At 44.0% G+C, this 18490-nt stretch overlaps 1 protein-coding gene across 5 annotated transcripts in view; it reads right to left on the reverse strand.

Annotated features, from left to right (window-relative positions):
• The window catches only part of prkg2 (protein kinase cGMP-dependent 2), a 107955-nt gene that overhangs the window by 78276 nt on the left and 11189 nt on the right, over positions 1–18490 (reverse strand). For 4 of the 5 annotated variants that reach the window (XM_078543825.1, XM_078543790.1, XM_078543799.1 and 1 more), the window contains exons 2-5: positions 17207–17755; positions 8397–8563; positions 1733–1846; positions 250–355 (exon numbers count right to left, since the gene is read on the reverse strand). In XM_078543825.1, the coding sequence (XP_078399951.1) occupies positions 250–355; positions 1733–1846; positions 8397–8563; positions 17207–17742 (923 nt within the window). In that variant the 5' untranslated portion in view covers positions 17743–17755. The remainder of the gene's footprint in view (positions 1–249; positions 356–1732; positions 1847–8396; positions 8564–17206; positions 17756–18490) is intronic. The other variant, XM_078543816.1, reaches the window with a different exon arrangement.

Consider the following 18490-nt stretch of genomic DNA (forward strand, 5'->3'; position numbering starts at 1 on the left):
ATCAACACCTAAAAACTGATTACCTGATCATTATCACATTTCCGTTAATGGAATCTTGCTGTGTGCAAATCGACTGCTATGTTTCCTACATTATGATAGTGACTGCACCTCCATCTTCATTGGTTGTATAGCACGTTAAGACATCATGAAGTCATGGAAGGTGCTATATAAATGTAACTTTTTCTTTTTCTTTTCTCCTTATACCCTTCTGTGTTACGTGCACAGACACAATGCCAACAAGGACTTTACCTTCTGAGGAAGTTTCTGTACTGCTCTTGCTTGGCCTGAGTCGTTCCTCTCATAATATTGCGGAAAACGTCTTGGTCTAGTACCCAGGTTTTGACCCTGCTTACAGCTTTGAGAGGATAAACACAACACAAGTAATGGCACAGGTAATTACAGTCAATTTTCAATTTACTGTTCTTCTCACATCCAACAACCTGAAAAACCCTGTTGCTGTGGGTTTGTCTGAAGACTCAGTGAGATTTTCCAGTGCACCACGTGGGCCACCACTTTGACAGGTCCATTTTAAGCCTCATTAACATTGATGCTGAAGCTGGCCAGCAGAAATGACCATCCAGATGTAGCTCACCAAGGGCTGGCTGGTGAATATCAGGCTGCTGGAGGCCATCCAGCTGTCATTTGAGGTAAGTCAACAGAGGAATTCAAGCAAGTTAAGCAAGCATGGAAAGGTGGGTTGGGGTGGGGGGCCCAGTCTTTCCTTGAGGGGTCCTGGAGGAGCGCTCCTGCTCCTCTTGGCCCCACGAGAATAACTTTTATGCTTACCTACAGAAACCTCTCCATCTTGCACCCATGTCTGAGCAGAGTACACATTCATATATAATCTACTTGTACAAATTCGGATTCAGTGCAACTCATGAATCCAGGAACTGCCTCGATGAAGTGGTAACTAAAACTAACCTTAGCTAAAAAAAACCCTGATAGTACGAATTTCTATTTTCAGCTAAATCTATGGTAAAACGTAAATGGAATCATTTATGCTACTAATAGGTTAATACGCCACAAATGCATGTAAAAGATATAGTCCAATGCAGGGAAGTTGTTACAGCTCCTTTAAAGCCAGGTCCACGACAGTAACTATGCCATTGAACTACCATGAATCAACTCTAAATGAACTCCAGATAATTTTGCAGTAATCATTTCACATATGCTTTTAATCAAACAGATCAATGTTATTTCAGATTAGAATCCAACCTCAATAAACTCTCACATTTAATTAAAACATTATTAACGAAGGGCAAGGTGTAATTTTATGATTATAATCTAATTCTGGCATCAAATAATGGCCATGAATTGATCTTGCTTTGTTGTCATGGTTTATGACATCATCTGAGTCCAAGGTTAGATTTGTGTCTTTTAGCCAATAGTGATTCATTATTCTACCTTTAAAGTTCTCTTGAATTGCCTCAAGAGACAGTTGTAGGAAAGGAGGTTATGGTGTTATTTCTAATATGGTTTCAGAATCAATCTCTTAAGTGCTTTACCTTCACATATAAGCTTATAGTTAACAGATAAAATGGTAGTATTTATTTATCCCTCAACGACACTCACCTAATATAAATACACTGAACAATGGGTGCTGCTTGCAAAATAAGTACCATAAACTATAAAAGGGTGTTAATTGTAAGGTACATAGTCTTAAACAAAATGTTCAAAGACCGAATTGCAAAACAATTATTTTATTGCGCTTTGAGTAATGGAAGAGCTGTACCTTTCACAGAAGCTGTCCTTGTGCAGTTATATAAAATAGCAAGTTCACCAAATGCTGTCCATATACTGATAGATGTGAGAATTTTGCTATTTTGGAGGACCTCCAGTTTGCCCTCTGTCAAAAAGGACAAAAGAAAGGACATTGTAAAACAGAAAATATCCCAGTGAGAATAAGATCTAATGCAGGAAAATGCTTTCCGATGCAGCAGTTTTACCCATGGCAATGTTTCTGATCCTAAAAATGTTTTAAATTTTTAAATGATCTTAATCGTTTTACAAAAAAAACTTGCATTTATATAGCCCTAACCCTCACCTTTCACAGCCTCACAATGTCCCAAAAGTGGTTCACAGCCAATTAAAAACTTTTGAAGCTGCGCCCACTGTCACGAAAGAGATTACAGCTTCACCAACTACCTACGGGCATATTGAGCTTTTTAAGGAGGACCTGTGTTTTTTAAAGAAATACAAGTAAAGACACTGATCAAACAATGGCTGATACTGTAAAGTGACCACTTTCTGGAAAATTCCTATGTGGATTATACTGACAGACCTGTCTTGAGACCATGGAATTTCGCAATTGAAGAGTTGTCAAAGCCCAATTCATACAGAGACATTTGAAAGATAGGTATGGAAAATGCAAAAGGCTGGACTTTAATCTCCTGTGTTTGAAGAGACAATGGAAACTGTTTCCGGCATCTCATCACAACGTCCAAAAACTCATCTCCTGTAGATTTACATCTCAGAATGTGTAAAAGAACTTCTAAGATGAAGACAAAACAAAGAAAATTACTTAAAACTGGTTGAAAAACAGCCATTGGCAGAGCAGAAGAAGAAGCAAGAAGGACCTCTTCCTCTCCCTCTGTGTCTCTTGCTGGAAGCAAATGTGTTTTAGCAGAGACAGACAGCAAGCAGGAAGAATCCCTGAAGAGATAACTAGGTCACTTTTACCTCTGGGAAGAAGCCAGCAAGTGTCTCCAATAGAGTACAAATTTGCCAAAGTTAGCTCTACCAAAATCACCTAACTTAACCGCCACAATATACCAACATCTTCGCTTCTTGGACAAGCCAAGGACTGATTTGTATATTCTTTTTATTTGGACTATTAACTTTCTCATTTCTGGTGTGTGTGTGTGTGTGTGTGTGTCTGTGTGTAGGGTGTCTTTATTACTTTCCTCAGGTTTTAGTACCTAATAAACTTGCTCTTCCTTTGACTCAAGAAAGCCTGGTTAAATTGGCTCCTTATGAAAAGTAAATGCATTTGGATTGGGAAAGGTACCCACAGGAAAAGATTTTTAAACAAACCTTTGTTGCAACTAACCGAAAGGGTTAAATAAAAAGGGAAACCAGCTCAATCCTCTTCACTCTGTCGTAACACCATTGCCTACCCACAGAGATCTAGGTGTTAGTTGGCCTGTCCGCCCTTAGGCCAACTGACGGCCTAGCTGCGAGCTTGGGGGGTTGGGGGGTGGCGGTGCGGGGAGCAGGGCAGGACATCACTTCTCTTGGATATTCTGTGCCCAACAGGGAGCCGCAGGGTGGAAAGGGCTGACCAAGCTTCCTCAACATTCCCAGCTTCCTGATCTGCTGCCCACCCTAGCAACTTGCTGGGGCCTGCCTGACTTTATCAAAATGCAGAAGCAATAGCTCAGTTGGTAGGGCTCTTACCTTTAAGTCAGAAGGCTGTGGATTCAAGCGCTATTCCTGGGACCTGATTACAAAATTCATGTTCCAATGCAACACTGAGGGAGTGGTGCACTGTCAAAGATTTTGGGTGGAACTGTCCCAGATTTACACTATATGTGGTAATGGGGCTGAAAAACATTTTACGCACCGGCCACAATGGCAGGTTTTCGTGCCATTTTGTCCCCTTCCCACTGCGTCCCACCTCATTAATAATGCATTCATGGGAGATACGCGGGATCGCTGGTGGGCAGGCTCGGATTTGCCCGCCACGCTGTGACCACAGCGCTTCCTTGCGTCGGGTGCCATATTTAAAGTGCCAGAGCGCAGTCATGTCCACAAAGAACCAAGACTGCTCCAGGCGACAGATGCCCCAAAAGCAAAGAAGACGGTATTCCCCAAATTTAATGACGCCTCTCTGGGGCGCTTGCTGGATGCAGTGGGAGAGCATTGCGATGTCCTCTACGCCCGCTCTGGCTGCATAGGTTCATCAGAGTCACCAATCCGGCCAGGAAGGCGATGACAGCAGTGGTCAGCGCAATCGGAGCACAGAGGAGGTCAGCCATCCAGTGCAGGAAGAGGATGAACGATCTCAGCCGTTCCACCAGGGTAAGTCAACCATATCATCACTTTCAACCCACACTCCCAAACTCATCACACATCCACAGGGATCTCACACCTCAAGGGACAACATCACTAACTCTCACACACACCCTCACATCTCCACCAGGCTCATATCCTCTGGTGCTCGTGTCCTCATCCCGTCCGTGGCTCCACTCACCACACAAACATTCCATGCAGTGCCATGTGTCCTGCTCACACTCTCCCCATCTGTCTTCATGCAGGAGAAGCTGGCTCACAACAGCAGGGAGAGGTCCCAGGCTGGGAGTAGAGTGGCCCAATTTAGGCCTCTCACTCACTTTGAAGAGTGTGCCATCGCTCTGACTGGTGAGGATGTGGACCATGCTGTGAAGTCTGTGGCGAAAACCCAAGTGAAGACCCTGCACCTCATCATCATCCCTTCCTCAACACAACTGTGAGTGTTATCTCACTCTCTCCTGCTTTTGACTGCTGCCATGCACTAATTATCTCTACTTTGAATCACAGGGAGCTCTGCCAAGTGACCAACGCCCTCAGCCAGCCAGTCATTCAGCTATATCCACGTCCTAACCTCCAGCCAAGAGGACACCTCCTACATTGAAGAGCTGGAAATAAGCAGCCTGGAAGACCTGTCACGGCGCTTACCCTCACCCTCCACCAGCACAGGGACACACACCTCGGTGGGACCTAGATCTAGTGCAGGCTCAGGTTCAGAATCTGGTGGTCACTGCATGTACACATGTCCGCAGCAGGAGAAAGCAGGTTCAGTCAAGTTCCCCAGCACTCAGTGGACTGCTGAGGAAGAGGCATCTGTCAAGTCCAAGTCAGATGACGAGCAACTGGATTCGGCCTTCCAAATCATCGGGGAGAGTCAGCAGAAGGCGGGGGAACATCACACAGAGCTGTTGGAAACCCTCAACAGGGTGGTACACGAGTCGGAGGAATACTTCCGCCTGCTCTCTGATGAAGTGATGCCCACATGTGCGTGTATGGCAGTCTCCATGGGAAGGATAGCGGATGCCATGGAGACCCTGATCCAGCAGAACGTGGAGATGTGTGCAGACCTGCACTCCACCGTGGTAGCTATGGGTAAGTTCCTGCAGTGGCAACACAAGAGGGAAACGGGGCACCTCAACGTTTCCCCCAGGTGCTCCTTCCCCTCAAGGAGTCAGGCTGGGGCCCTAAGGCACCTAAGAGAGGAGGAACAGCAGCTGGACACGCTTGGTCATCCACTCAGGAATTTCAGGATCTGTCCTCTCCCTCCAAATCCCCTTTGCCTGTGAGTTGTGGTGACTTGTCCTCTGTCACCACAAAAGGAGCAGCTGGCCCAAAGGAGGACAGCCAAAGCAAGGCAGGGCCCTCAAGGCCTTGGCTCTCCAGGAGATGCAGACTAAAGTCACCAGAGGTAACAGGGCCAACCTCAGCCCAAGCTGTCTCCACCCCTGCTGCGGATGTCAGGGCAGCACCTAGAAGAAATGGTAGACCTAGAAAAGTTAAGAAATTCTGATCACAAGTGATTGCACACGTGAATACATTTGGTCACTTTATAATCTGAAAATATATTCACTTTCACTAAATAATGTGTAATGGTGTCTTTCAGCTTCATTGACAGGCTTCGCGAGTCATCCCACTGCATTTCCCCCACCCTGCCACTGACTAGCAGTTCAGCTGCACACAGCCAGACCACTAGTGATTCTGAAGGATTGAGTGTGTGTGTCTGTGGCAGGGCTTTTCAGAGCCTGGTGCAAGCACTCTCCTACGCACACGGAGCCTTTGTCCATCACAACTCATCTCACTGTCCCAAGCATTTTCAATGCTGCCTGCTGGGTTTCTCTTTCAGTTGTCTATCTGAGCTGACCTGCATCTCCGCCCACCCACTGATCACACTCCCATGTAGGACCTGTGCACGTCTAACACACCATCTAACTCACTTTCAATTTCGACAACCATGTTCGTGGTCAAGTATATTATCAGCTCCCCCATTCTTTCCCCTTCCCTAGTCACCCATGTCCTTTCCCCCATCACTGTTGATCTCCCTGGCATCATAGTCCACCTCCCCACCATCACCTACCAACCTGAACTCTTGTTTTCCAGGATGTCCAGGTGAACGTGCATGTTCCCTACCTTCCTGAGAATCCCACCCCCATCCACATTGACTTCCCCAACCTCCTCCTTCCCAGGGTCCATGTCTGCCTCCGAGTGCCCACCATCCACCCTCACCCTTCTATCCTACCGGCTCCCTCTGCACCCTCTCATACTCACCATTCCCTCCTACCACACTCACCCTCAGTTTGCGCCCCAGGAGGCAGTCATCGACTCCACAGGCCCCTCCCCTGCACGTTCACCTGGATATCCCCCCTTGCTCCCTCCTCCATCCTTACTCCCTCCTCCCCTCAGACACCTTCTCCCCTCCAAACTCCCCCCTCCCCCTGGACACCTTCCCCTCTCCGAACTCCCTCCCTTACAATTTCCTCCCCCCTTACACGTACCTCCCCACTTGCTGCATTCTCCCTGTTACACCCTTCTGCCCCTATACTCCTTCCCCCCACCCCCCACCCCCCCAACAGCATTCCTCTCTTAACCACACCCCTCCAGTACACCTTCCTCTCCCACTCACAGCCGGACCTTCCTCTCCTAACTCCCCCCACTGCCTCCACACCGATCATCCATGACCAAGTCCGTGATGTTCTGAAGCAGGCCCGAGACATCAACTGAGACCTCCCACCTTCCATGAGTTGCATCATGGAGGAGCCATGCCCATTAGACCCACCCAGCACGTGATGCACATATTCCTCCAGGGCCTGGTTGTTGGGCTCCAACATCTTCTTCTCCTCGGATGCCTGTGATCTGAGCAAGGCCCTAACGTTAAGTCCCAACTTGTGCTCGCCACACTTGTCCAGACCTGTTCTGGGCCGGCATGTTTTCCTGCCGGTGTAATGATAATAATGTAGTGGGGAAACGATTCCAGTCGGGCCTTACTTTGCATCCCATTACCGGGGTATTGTGTTCACGCCGGCCTTCAGCGGGATTCGCGTTCCACCGTGGCGGACGCCATTGGATGATCCCGCTGCGCTTTCACACCTGCAGGAAACCAATTTCTGCCCCTCACACCGAATTGTGCCCACCCGCCATGACACCCACCGCCAATGGGGGCCGGATGATTCCGTCCCTTTGTCTTTCAGATGAGGTGTTAAACTAAGATCTTATCTGCTCTCCCAGGTGGATATAAAAGATTCCAGGACACTATTATGCAGAAGAGTAGGGGGAGTTCTCCTGTTGTCCTGGCCAACAATTATCCTGCAACCAACATATAAAAACAGATGATCTCGGCACTTATTTCATTTCTGTTTATGAGAGTTTGCTGTTCACAAATGACTGTCAGGTTTGTTACATTACCACAGTGGCTATATTGCAACAAAAGCTACTTCATTCATTGTAAAGCACTTTGGAGGCATCCTGCAAAAGGCAGTATATAAATGCAAGTCTTTTTTTTAGTTTTTATAAATTTTCAACAGAAAAGGAGATCATAACTTCTTCACCCTGATACTTCTGACTTTAATTTTACATGATTGCTAAATTTTAGCTCGTTGAAAACAGATACTGTGGAATAATAACTCTATTCACCATGTGCAGTAAAGAGACTTGCTTATAATTTTGCTAGGAGCACCAACCAGATGAGAGCCTCAGATATTTAGGGGAGGTTTTCCTTGCTCCTGCCTTGCAGAAATGGGACAGCAGTGCAGCAAAAATGACAGGAAGTGGCTCACTGCCTGGGCCTGCTGTCACTGTGGATGTCTAATACTCCCTTGGGTCTACCTGCCTGAGGCAAGTGGTCAACTCTTTAATGTGCAAATCATGATCCTATGACACACTCAAGACTCCAATTAGCATTTTCAGAAAGCACTGCGTGAGGCATGTGCAGATGAAGGAGCTCAAAGGTAAGATGTACTGATTTTGTGGGTCTACGAGGAACAGGGGTACTTTCCCAGACCCCACAAACCAGCCTTGGACACTGCCACACTAGTTTTCTCCTCTAGCTCACCTTTCTTGAGAACAGGCAACATCCCCACGTCCCACCTGTCCCAGTTCCACAGGCCTATCTTCTTCTTGCTTGGAGGCTGACCGAGCCGGTTGATAATGCAGTGGCTACGTGTCAGCAGCCTATTCAGAGTGCTCATTTTTACCTGCAGCTTGCCGACTGAGCATTAACGAGTCCTGCCCTTCAAAATGGACTCTGTCTGGGACTAACGGATGCTCTGCTGATTGGGTGCCCAAAGTCTGCCCCCATATGATGTTACAACATACAATGACTAGAGCAATTCCTCCCCCATTGTAACTTCAAGAGTAAATTCAAATATTTTACAAAATTTCAAAATGGAGAGTACCTGCCAACACAAAAAGATGGTTGCCTGGTTCCCCTTGCTTAATAATATAGTCACCGTGTTGATAGTTTTTCTCATACATACACTCCACCATGTCTCTGACATGCTGTGTCTCCAGTCGCTTCAGAAACTGATTCTTGTTGAGGGCCTCTGTTATAAGCTTCTTCACTCTGTCATGGAAACAATACAGCCTGTTACATCAGAAAGTGTCCTTCACTGAACATAATTTAACCTATTATTTTTATCCAAAAAACAACCTATCACTTAAGTTGAACATGGAGCTCAGAGGCTGAAGGCAGCAGGTAAGCAGTTGCATCAACTGTCATCATTACTTCAACAACAACAACAAACCTATTCATATCGCATCTTCAATATGGATCTAAAATGGGCAAAATGAGGGTCACCTTCAAGGACCAATGTCCTGTGCCCCAAAGATATCTAAAAGACAAAAGACCTGACATTGCATTACACCATTTTTCAGGCATCCCAGGCAGCCACCTAAAACAGGCATTAGACCTCTTACATATGTAAATATGAAATTTCAGTCCCCCCACTGTCCCCTCAGAATTAGATTGTGTCTTGATAAGTAGGCACTGGGCCTGCCTTTTTTCCACAGTCTCAGATCATCACCTGCTTTAATTATGTGTTCAATTCTCTCTTATTAAAAATAAAGACTTTTTGAAAAAAAGATGCAAGTAGAATAATCAACCGCACAGGTCATAAACAATTTAAGCAAACTCTGCCACTTAGCATAATAAATACCTTCCTCAAAGTCTCACCAACCCTTTTCAAACCCTCCCCTTTGTCCTCTCCCCAGCTGCCGTGTGCCTTTCCACCTTTCCTAATCCCCCGAAACAGCTTCACCCCTCTCCTGGCTCCCTGGTTCCTGCTCGCTCCCTGAGCAGCCTTGTCCCCCTCCCTCTCACCAATTCTTATCTCCCTTTCCTCCCACAAAAGCTGGACCTCAAATTTTGGAAATTTTATTAGATGAAATTGAGAACTTTTTTGTATTATAATCGGGTCTGCGCTTGAGCGAGAGAGAATAACGACAATGTTCTGGTTCCACCCGTGTTGTAGCCTTCACTTAGTGTTCTATAAATGTGAGAAAGTAAGAGACAGATGAAGAGAGGGAGAGGGAAGTGAGGGGAGAATGTGTGTGTCTTTCTTCTGACGTTATACAATTATCAAAAACACATTGGTTGACTTTTGCTACTGATTACCTCACCTGTGTTTGGTAGAAAAGTTAACAGCCTTTGATTTACATCTATGAGACAGATTTTAATTTATAATGCTAATAAGTCAGGGAGAATGATACATTCACACATATGTAAACCATTTGGACTGGCAATCAGAAGCACAGTTTCAAATTTTGCAGTTAAGACTCCAAATTGGGTGTATAGTTTATACACCAGAGGGTAGCAATAAAATACAGGAAAACGTTAATAAACTTGCATAATTGGTCAATGAATTTCAATATAGTGTGAGGTGGTAGATTTTTTTGGGAAGAATAAGGAGGCCACATTGGAAAATAGCTGTGCTAATGGAGGAGCAGGGAGATCTGAGGGCACAGCTACACAAATCACTAAAAGTAGCAACATCGGTTAATGAGGTCTTTAAAAAGCCAACAACGCAATGGAGTTCATTCCGAGTGGAATAGAATTTAAAAGCAGAGAAGTTATGTTAAACTCATATAGAACCTTGGTTAGGCCATTCTTGAGTACTGTGTACAGCTCTGGTCTTTCATAAAAAGGATTACATAGATATACAGCACAGAAACAGGCCAGTTTCATGCAGGCGTTTAATCTCCATGCGAGCCTCCTCCCAGCTTTCCTCATCTAAATCTATCATCGTAACCATCTATTCTCTTCTCCCTCATAGGCTTGTCTAATTTCGTCTTTATATGCATCAAACTATTCAGTCCAACCACTGCCTGTTGGTAGTGAGTTCCACACTCTCACACTCTTTGGGCAAAGATGTTTCTTCTGAATTCTCTATTGGAATTTTTGGTTACTATCTTATATTGATGGCCTCTAGTTGTGCTTGTCTCCACAAGTGGTAACATTGGCGAAATCTTGTGCCCTCTCCTGTGGTGACTTTGGTGGTGTGGGGCATTTAATTAGGTGGGAAGATGTCCAGTACCTCACCACCTTTCTATCTGATAAAGGGACCTGCCATCAGGAAGGAGTGGGGGAGGGGGGTCCGCTGAGAGTCAAAGCCTGTTCTTGCTGCTGAATCCCCTTCCCCTACTCCGCGACTCCCACCCCACAGCCCCCTTCCCACCAACACTCACCTGTGCTCAGTTCCCTCCTCGATCTTGGATGGGTGCCGTACTGGCAGCAGCCACTCACAATCCAGTGGCGCTGCTGAGTACAGAAGAACTACCAGCCTCTGATTGGCTGGCTGCTCTCGGCCAGCGGGACTTCCAACCCAGGGTCCTTGATCCTGGGGGAAGAACCAATGGTGGCCTGTCAATTGCCAGAGTGGCACAAAATGCAGCATACGTTCCTGAAAAGAAGCAACACGGGGCTCTTGCCAGCTCTCCAGCCAGCAGCTGATACCCTGTCACTTCCACAAGATTCCACCTATTCTCTCTGTATCCGCTCCATCAAAACCTTTCATAATTTTAAAGACCTCCATTAGGTCATCCCTCATCCACCTTTTTCAAGAGAAAAGAGACCCAGCCTGTCAGCCCCTTTGCGGTATTGGAGAGGTTGCAAAGAAAATTTTCCAGAATCCTGCCAGAACTGAGCTGTCATACCAATCAGGAAAGATTGAACAGGCTCGGACTTTATCTCTAGAAAAGAAAAGCAGAAGGGTGACCTGATAGTGGTCTTCAAGATTAAGAAAGGGTTTTACAGCAGATATAGAGAAGATGCTTCCACTTGCAGGCAGAGACCAGAACAAGGGCCCATAATTAGAAGATATTAAAGATATTAAATTGAACAGGGAATTCAGGAGAAATGTGTTTAACCAGGGAGCAGGTGGAATGTGGAGCACATCACCACAAGTAGCTGAGGTGTGTGCTGGTCTGCCAGCATGTTCCTGCCTCTGGGGTATTTTCATGGAGGTTGGAATTTTCATAGAGAAAAGATGGGCACCCCTGAGGCAAAACCCCAGCCAATGAAAGGAGGTGACCTCCTAACCTCAGACCAGGGGGTCAGCGATGCCTCATTTAATTTACCCCCACCCTACAACCATGATTCTCAGAGAGCCATGGTGCTTAATTTTTAAAAATTTACTGAAGTCTTCAGAGGGCGCCTCCATCTTGAGGTACCCTCACTTCTCCTACCTACATTGGAAGTGCCTACCTCTCCTGGTAGGGTTATCAACTGCAAAGAGCTTCGGGTGCTTCCATTGGCCTTACTGGCTGTGGAGCCTGCATGCCATCCTAAATTGGATGGGTCCTGGATGCAGCCTCATAATAGGCCGCCTCCTCCAAAATTTCCCTTGGGATCCAGCGGCTGGCATTTCCGGTTTCCCAACCCGTCTTTCACCCCAATGGCAGGATCAGGACCAGTGAATGAAAATCCAGCCCTATGTATTAGCAAGAAAGGAAATATACAAATAGAGAGAAAGCCAGGCTGTCAGTCTCATTCTTCATTCTAATGTGATTTATTAGAAGCTAATCCAATAGAAAGGTTGGTAGAAACAGTTTGAGGGTAAGGGGTCTTTGGCATCTTGCCATCTGCCCTTGGGGAATTGAGGGGGAGGGTAAGGGGTGTGGTTAGAACAGGAATGAGTAGGGACATACAATAAGAGTTGGGGGTTGGTGAGAGGGCGAGTTACTGGGAAGGGACATGAAGGATGGTGCTGAGTACATTTTCCTCATAACCCCCAATCAATGCAGACTGCAGCAGCTGATATTTCCTCCCCCTGGCATATGCCATGCCCCCCAACCACTTTCACTCAAAAGGAAAAAACACAGACAGAAAGAAACAGAAGAGGATAGAAGGGGAAACAAAAATTTATTTGAGAAGCAGAAGAAAAGAGAAAGAGACAGACCAACGCAGGACAGACAGAGAGAAGAACCTGTGTCACAGGTAACAGAAAGTCATGGTTAATGGATGTTTTTTGTGCTGGAGAAATGTGTGTAGTAGAGTTCCCCAGGGGTTGGCATTGGGGCCCTTGCTCTTTCTGAAATATATTAATGACCTAAACCTTGGTGTACAGGGCACAATTTCAAAATTTGCGGATGATACCAAACTTGGAAGCATTGTGACCTGTGAGGAGGATACTGTAGAACTTCAAAAGGACACAGACAGGTTGGTGGAATGGGTGGAACAATGGCAAGGAAATTATGTGAACTGGAATATTGCGTCCAGTTCTGGGTTCCACGCTTTAGGAAAGATGTGGATGCATTAGAGAGAGTACAGAAAAGATTCACGAGAATTGACCCAGGGATAAGAAATTTCAGTTACATAGATAGATTGGAGAAGTCGGGACTGTTTTCCTTGGTGAAGGGAAGATTGAGAGGAGATTTGATAGAAGTATTCAAAATCATGATGGGTCTGGGCAGAGTAGATTGGGAAAAAATGATTCCATCAATAGAAGGATCAAGAACAAGAGGACACAGTTTTAAGGTAATTGGCAAAAGAAGCAATGGCGATGTGAGGAAAAGCTTATTCATGCTGCAGGTTGTTAGGACCTGGAATTCACTGCCTGTGAGTTTCAAGGAGGCAGAATCAATCAACGCATTCAGGGGGAATTGGATTGTTATCTGAAAAGGAGAAATGTGCAGAGCTACAGAGCGTGACAATCGGTAAATTTCTCCTACAGAGAGCAGGCGTAGACATGACAGGCCAAATGGCCTCCTTCTGTGCTCTAACAATTCTATGATACTCTGCAAAACTGTGTGTGACTCTGTGAGAGATCAACTAGTAATATATTTAAAACCCACATCTGCACACACTTCCCATTATTTTTTCCAAGATGATTGTGTCAACTTTTTTCCATTTTAATTATTATATCCACATTTATAGTAGAAACTGCCGAAGTCATGGTACAATTATACCCTTCTACCAGTACTGACAAAATAGTGCTTCAGTTTTGTATCATCCAACTCTTCAGCCTATACTGTATAGAAACTCAAATGTTCGAATAAATTTGACTTTGAAAATCAAAGTATTATATAAAACTAAAGACTGAATATATGGTTTTAAAATGGGTACAGATTATGTATTAAATTCGGTACATGCATGGCCCATTTCATTGAAAGTCATATGTAATCCATTTGTTATTGAAAATACCACCATAAAAATACCCACATTTCCATAGCCCTTGGTTGTGACTGCACTAGCTAGAGTTCTGACAGATTTTCCATACCAGAGATGTCACACCTTCCTTGTCATGTCACACTTAATAGTCACAAGGTGCTCATTTATAATTTCCCCACAAATCATTCAAAATGCTTTCTGCCAGTAGCTAAAATTTAAAATGTTTAAACAAAATTGGAATGCTAAACAGTAGCATATTCTGTACTAACAAGATTATATTGGCGATTATGATGATGTGTCTCCCCTGAAATGTTAAACTGTCTTCACTTTTACTCACTGGCCTGGTGCACATCTTCAGCATTTTGCATATTATTATACTTTTACAAATGCTCACCCACTATATCTCACAAAACTATTCCCTACAAATAATATTACACTTACCAGTTTGTAGTTTCTGGGACTCTCTCTTGTTCTTCTTGTTTTTTTTAAAGCCAATTTTCTCTCCCCTCCCCCTCCTTTCCTCTCGTTTTACCTTTTTGTAACGGAGCTATATTAACCACTTTTTAAATGACCAGGCCTGGTACTTCACATATTTTAAGAGCATGGAAGATTTTTTGCTATATCTGTTGTTATTTGCATCCTGTCTAGCAGAATATTGATAGAAGTATTAGCAGTCTGGAAATCTATGTCCTTAGCGTGGGCTGATGTCACAGTCTAGGCTACCATCTGTTAGGGCTAGATTGCTCTTCATAGTCATATGCTAACGTCACGTAGGCATTGTTCCTTGACCATTTTATTAGGTTCATTTATACATATCCCTGTACTGATAATAAATAAAAAGGAACAATTAAAAAAGCATTCAAAATTGAATTAATATGTGATTTTTAGTGGTTCCCAAATGCCCTTTGTCCTCAATTTAATATGTATTTATCAGAATAGAATCTCACAAGAATAAATGAATAACCAAGGATGTAATTAAATTAGGTAAACATTACCCTCAATAATCAGAGATTGTGAAAATCTGCTGTTTAATAAACTGCAACACACAGTGAGGGCCCAAATTATTTCCTGACTCCTGAATACATTTGGAGATACTGTTTAAAGTCAAAAAATGCTCAACCGAATGTTAACATTTTGCAATAACATTTTTTTATACCTACTACCTGGAAATTGTTTTTTGTCAAATGGATGCAGCACAACATGTGCACAGCCAATGACAGGTTCAGAACATACCTGCAGTAATGCTACTGAATCAGATATTAACATTAGGGTTAAATTATGTTCTTAACAATCCCAGCGCATGCAGGAGTCAGAGATAAAATCTCACCCTATTGTTTTCACTGGTCAGTCACATGGGAGCATTAGCAAGGGCCCGGCTGAATATTTTCCAGTACTTTCTGTTTGTATTTCAGATTTCTAGCAGCTGAAGTATTTTGCTTTTATCACCTTATAAGGAGCCATATTTAAATGGCTTTTTGACATTCCTCCTTTAGGGGTTCAGATCACAATCCTGGCCTGGGCCCTGCCAATGAGGTTGAACAGGATGCCAAAGTTGCAAAGAAGCTTTTTAAACTGGAGTGTGAGAGGTCAGGGATGGGAATGAAGTCAATGTTTAGGGGTGCAAAGTTTGTGGTCAGCATAAAAATCCATGACTTCAGTTCTATGAATCTGGGAATAATGATGTCTGGAAAGTGTTCCAGGGCTATTCTGGGAATTCTACCTAGCTTCCCCCTGCTGAGAGCAAACATGTGTTCCCTTGTGGGCCTCTTAAAGCCTCCAAAGTTACAAAGCAAATGCTACCCTATATTTCAAATTAAGTTCTTTTTCTGCTTCAACCCTCAAATTTGGGATTATCCCCTCACTATGGCAGTGCATTGCTTTGTGTCTCTGACACAAAGCAGCACATAACGGGATAGGTGCTTGTTCCATCTCCAAGGTGTGGGCCACTAGCTCCATGTATATAAGCTACCTTGACCCTGCAATTGGGGGTGGGGTCAACAGCCTAGAAAATCTCCAAATGGGAATCTGGGCCGCACAATTTCAGGTCCTTGATTTTGGATAGATAGCCTGTTACTGCTGTACGATTGACTGAAATAGTGTAGAGTTAGCACTGGATATCATCAGCATACCATACTACATGCCTGCAGATACTGTCACCAAGAGGTAGCATGTGGATCAGGAAAAAGAGGCCAAGTATAATCCTTTGGAGGCCCTCCTGATATGACAGTTCAAAGAAGTGAAGCAAGGACCAGAGATATGCTCAGATAGATATTACTGCAGTTATATATAGGCAATCCTTATTGCACATCAGAGAGATACTGGAGGAGTACAATATGATCAATTACTACAGGAGGTTTGAGGAGGATAATAGTACGTAGGGTACTGGAGTGGTTATGCTACAGGACTAATAATCCAGAAAATTTGAGTTCAAATCCGACTATGGCAGGTTGAGAATTTTAATTCAGTTTAAAAAACATTTCAATAAAAAGCTGCAATCAGTAAAAAAGAGACCATGAATCTCTCATATTGCAGTAAAAACACAACTGTGATCTTTCCCTGGTCTGGCCTATATGTGACCCCAGTCCCATGTCAACAAGAACTTCTGAGTTGGCCTAGAAATCCATGCAGTTGTGTAAAACTGCTACAAAGTCACACAGAACGCAACAGTTCAAGAGGGTGGACCACCACAACTTTCCCAGGGCAATTTGGATGGGCAATAAATTAATGCTGTCATTGCCAGTGAAACCCACATCCTAAGAATGAATACACAAACAGGAGGGATAGTGGCTAAGGTCACACAAGCTGTCATTCATGAAGCTAAGGCAAGGCCTTATCCATCTGTCCTTTTAGGTCACAAGCACTTTTTGAAGAACAGGGATACATTTTCCTTTGTTGTGCTTGACTGTAAATAATTTAAATGGGCAGAAAATCCAGCAGGCTGTGTTGCGGGTGTTCATTCCTCTCTAATCAATTTCTCTGTATACATGCCACTCAGGGGAATGTTTATCTCCAAGTTTAAAGAAGGAAATCTGTCCCAAAATGTTAAACCTGATTTACACACAGTAACACAGGGAGTATACCTTTTTACGATGCACAAGCAGCACACAAGGTTTGCTTGGCTCTTATTATGAAAGGTTTTTTAGCATTAATGCTCAATTTGTGCATGTGGTAACTCTAATGCAGTGAATAATTTCAAGCAATTTTGCTATTAATGTCACAATCATTGGCCCATACCTCCCGATCAGTGTTGGAACCACTGTGTCTGACGCCAACCAGACAGAAAGCTGTCCACTTACCTCATACACTTTTTCTTGATGGCGGGGTTGGGGTGGGATGGTAGTCAGGTCTGGTTGGGGAGGGGTTATTCAGGTGTCGTGGGTTAGTCGGGTGGTCAGGAGCTAGTCAGGTCTGGTCGGGGTTGAGGGAGGGGTAGTTGGGCGCTTCTCAATCACTTTGTGATACTGATTCTTCTATAATCACCTGTTTACACATATGTGGTATGATCAAAATATTAATAAACAAAAAGACTTCATGACTTTGATATGCGCTTGTCACGTTGAAAAAAGTAATGCAAAGCAACTGTGAAAGGCAGGTTATTACCCTGAATCTTTTCGAACCCTGGTTCTTTCCAAAGAGAACTCTGGCAGTTTGTTGGAATCATACGTCCTGGTACTAGGTTCTGCGGAAACACCCTTCTTTGCACCTCGCCTTCTGTTCTCAATTTCTTTGAACAAACCAGCGCACTGATTCATAATTCTGTTAGCAGATCTAAGCGGTGATGGTGACAACTGAAGAGGGACTCCACACTGAGTTTTAACTACATCTTGTAGTTTGTTCAGCTGAATACATTTGGCTTGTAAGTCCATCGTGATTTCAGCAATCGTCCGGGTCTGCCTTATAAGCTGGCTTTCCAGCTCTTGTATCCTGCAGTCCTTCTCGTGCAATTGGTCATCTTTGCTTTTATTCTCCAGTTCAAGTTCTAGTAATCTGTTTTGCAGGATTTCTGCTGTGGCTTTAACATTTGCACTGGTCCCAGAGTCTCTCCAAAGCTCTGAGTTGTTCCTTTTGAAAGAAACATTCACTATGTCGCCCTCCATCTCTCTTGGTTGCTTGGATTTCACTAAGCCATTTCCCATTGTGCCTGGGGATCTGCAAACACACACACAAAAATTCTCATGAGCTCTAAATCAGTGCAATCTCAATGCCTGAACCAGTACATGTAGAGAGGACAATAAATGACTCATATCGATCTTATTGGTTTGCCCTTGACATGGTAATAAGTCAGTTGATTGTAACTTAATGCATGTGGCTTTATCACAAAGCACCAAACCATTTTCATTGTGTACACAAACTGACCTTAAATTGCATAACTTAAACCACTTCTCTATTTTTCGTGATGGCACAAAAATTGAGAAATGCATTGATTGCCCAGCTTCACTCAAAGAAAATTGATCCGCTAACATGCTAAAGGGACAGTTGTGATTTCATATTATTTAGTTATTGATAGAAATTCTATGCTTCAGAACCATTTACAAAGTACAAGCTTAGTGCCCCAGCTTAAGTCACTTCATGTATGTGGACCTCACAAAGGAGAGCTACAATTCTGTCCTTTGCTTTTACCAGTTCCCTACTTCTTCCACAATCAGTTCATCAGTCAGAATCTCAACATGTCCCAGTGAGTCAGTGAGTACTTTTTAAGCAATTTTGCATGGAAAAGTTTGATTGTTACATATTTCAGCATATAGCATCTTTGATTTTGCTACCTCTTTTTTGGATATGGACATGGTGATCAATAATGGGTAGATATTACTGAAAAGTTCCTTCAAATTGACTCCTGAGCCTCAATTTTAGTCTTCAGCAAAATCAGTGCAAAGCCAACTAAGA

This window comes from Cetorhinus maximus, chromosome 1, assembly GCF_964194155.1.
Source record: "Cetorhinus maximus chromosome 1, sCetMax3.hap1.1, whole genome shotgun sequence".
Classification (NCBI taxonomy): Eukaryota; Metazoa; Chordata; class Chondrichthyes; order Lamniformes; family Cetorhinidae; genus Cetorhinus; species Cetorhinus maximus.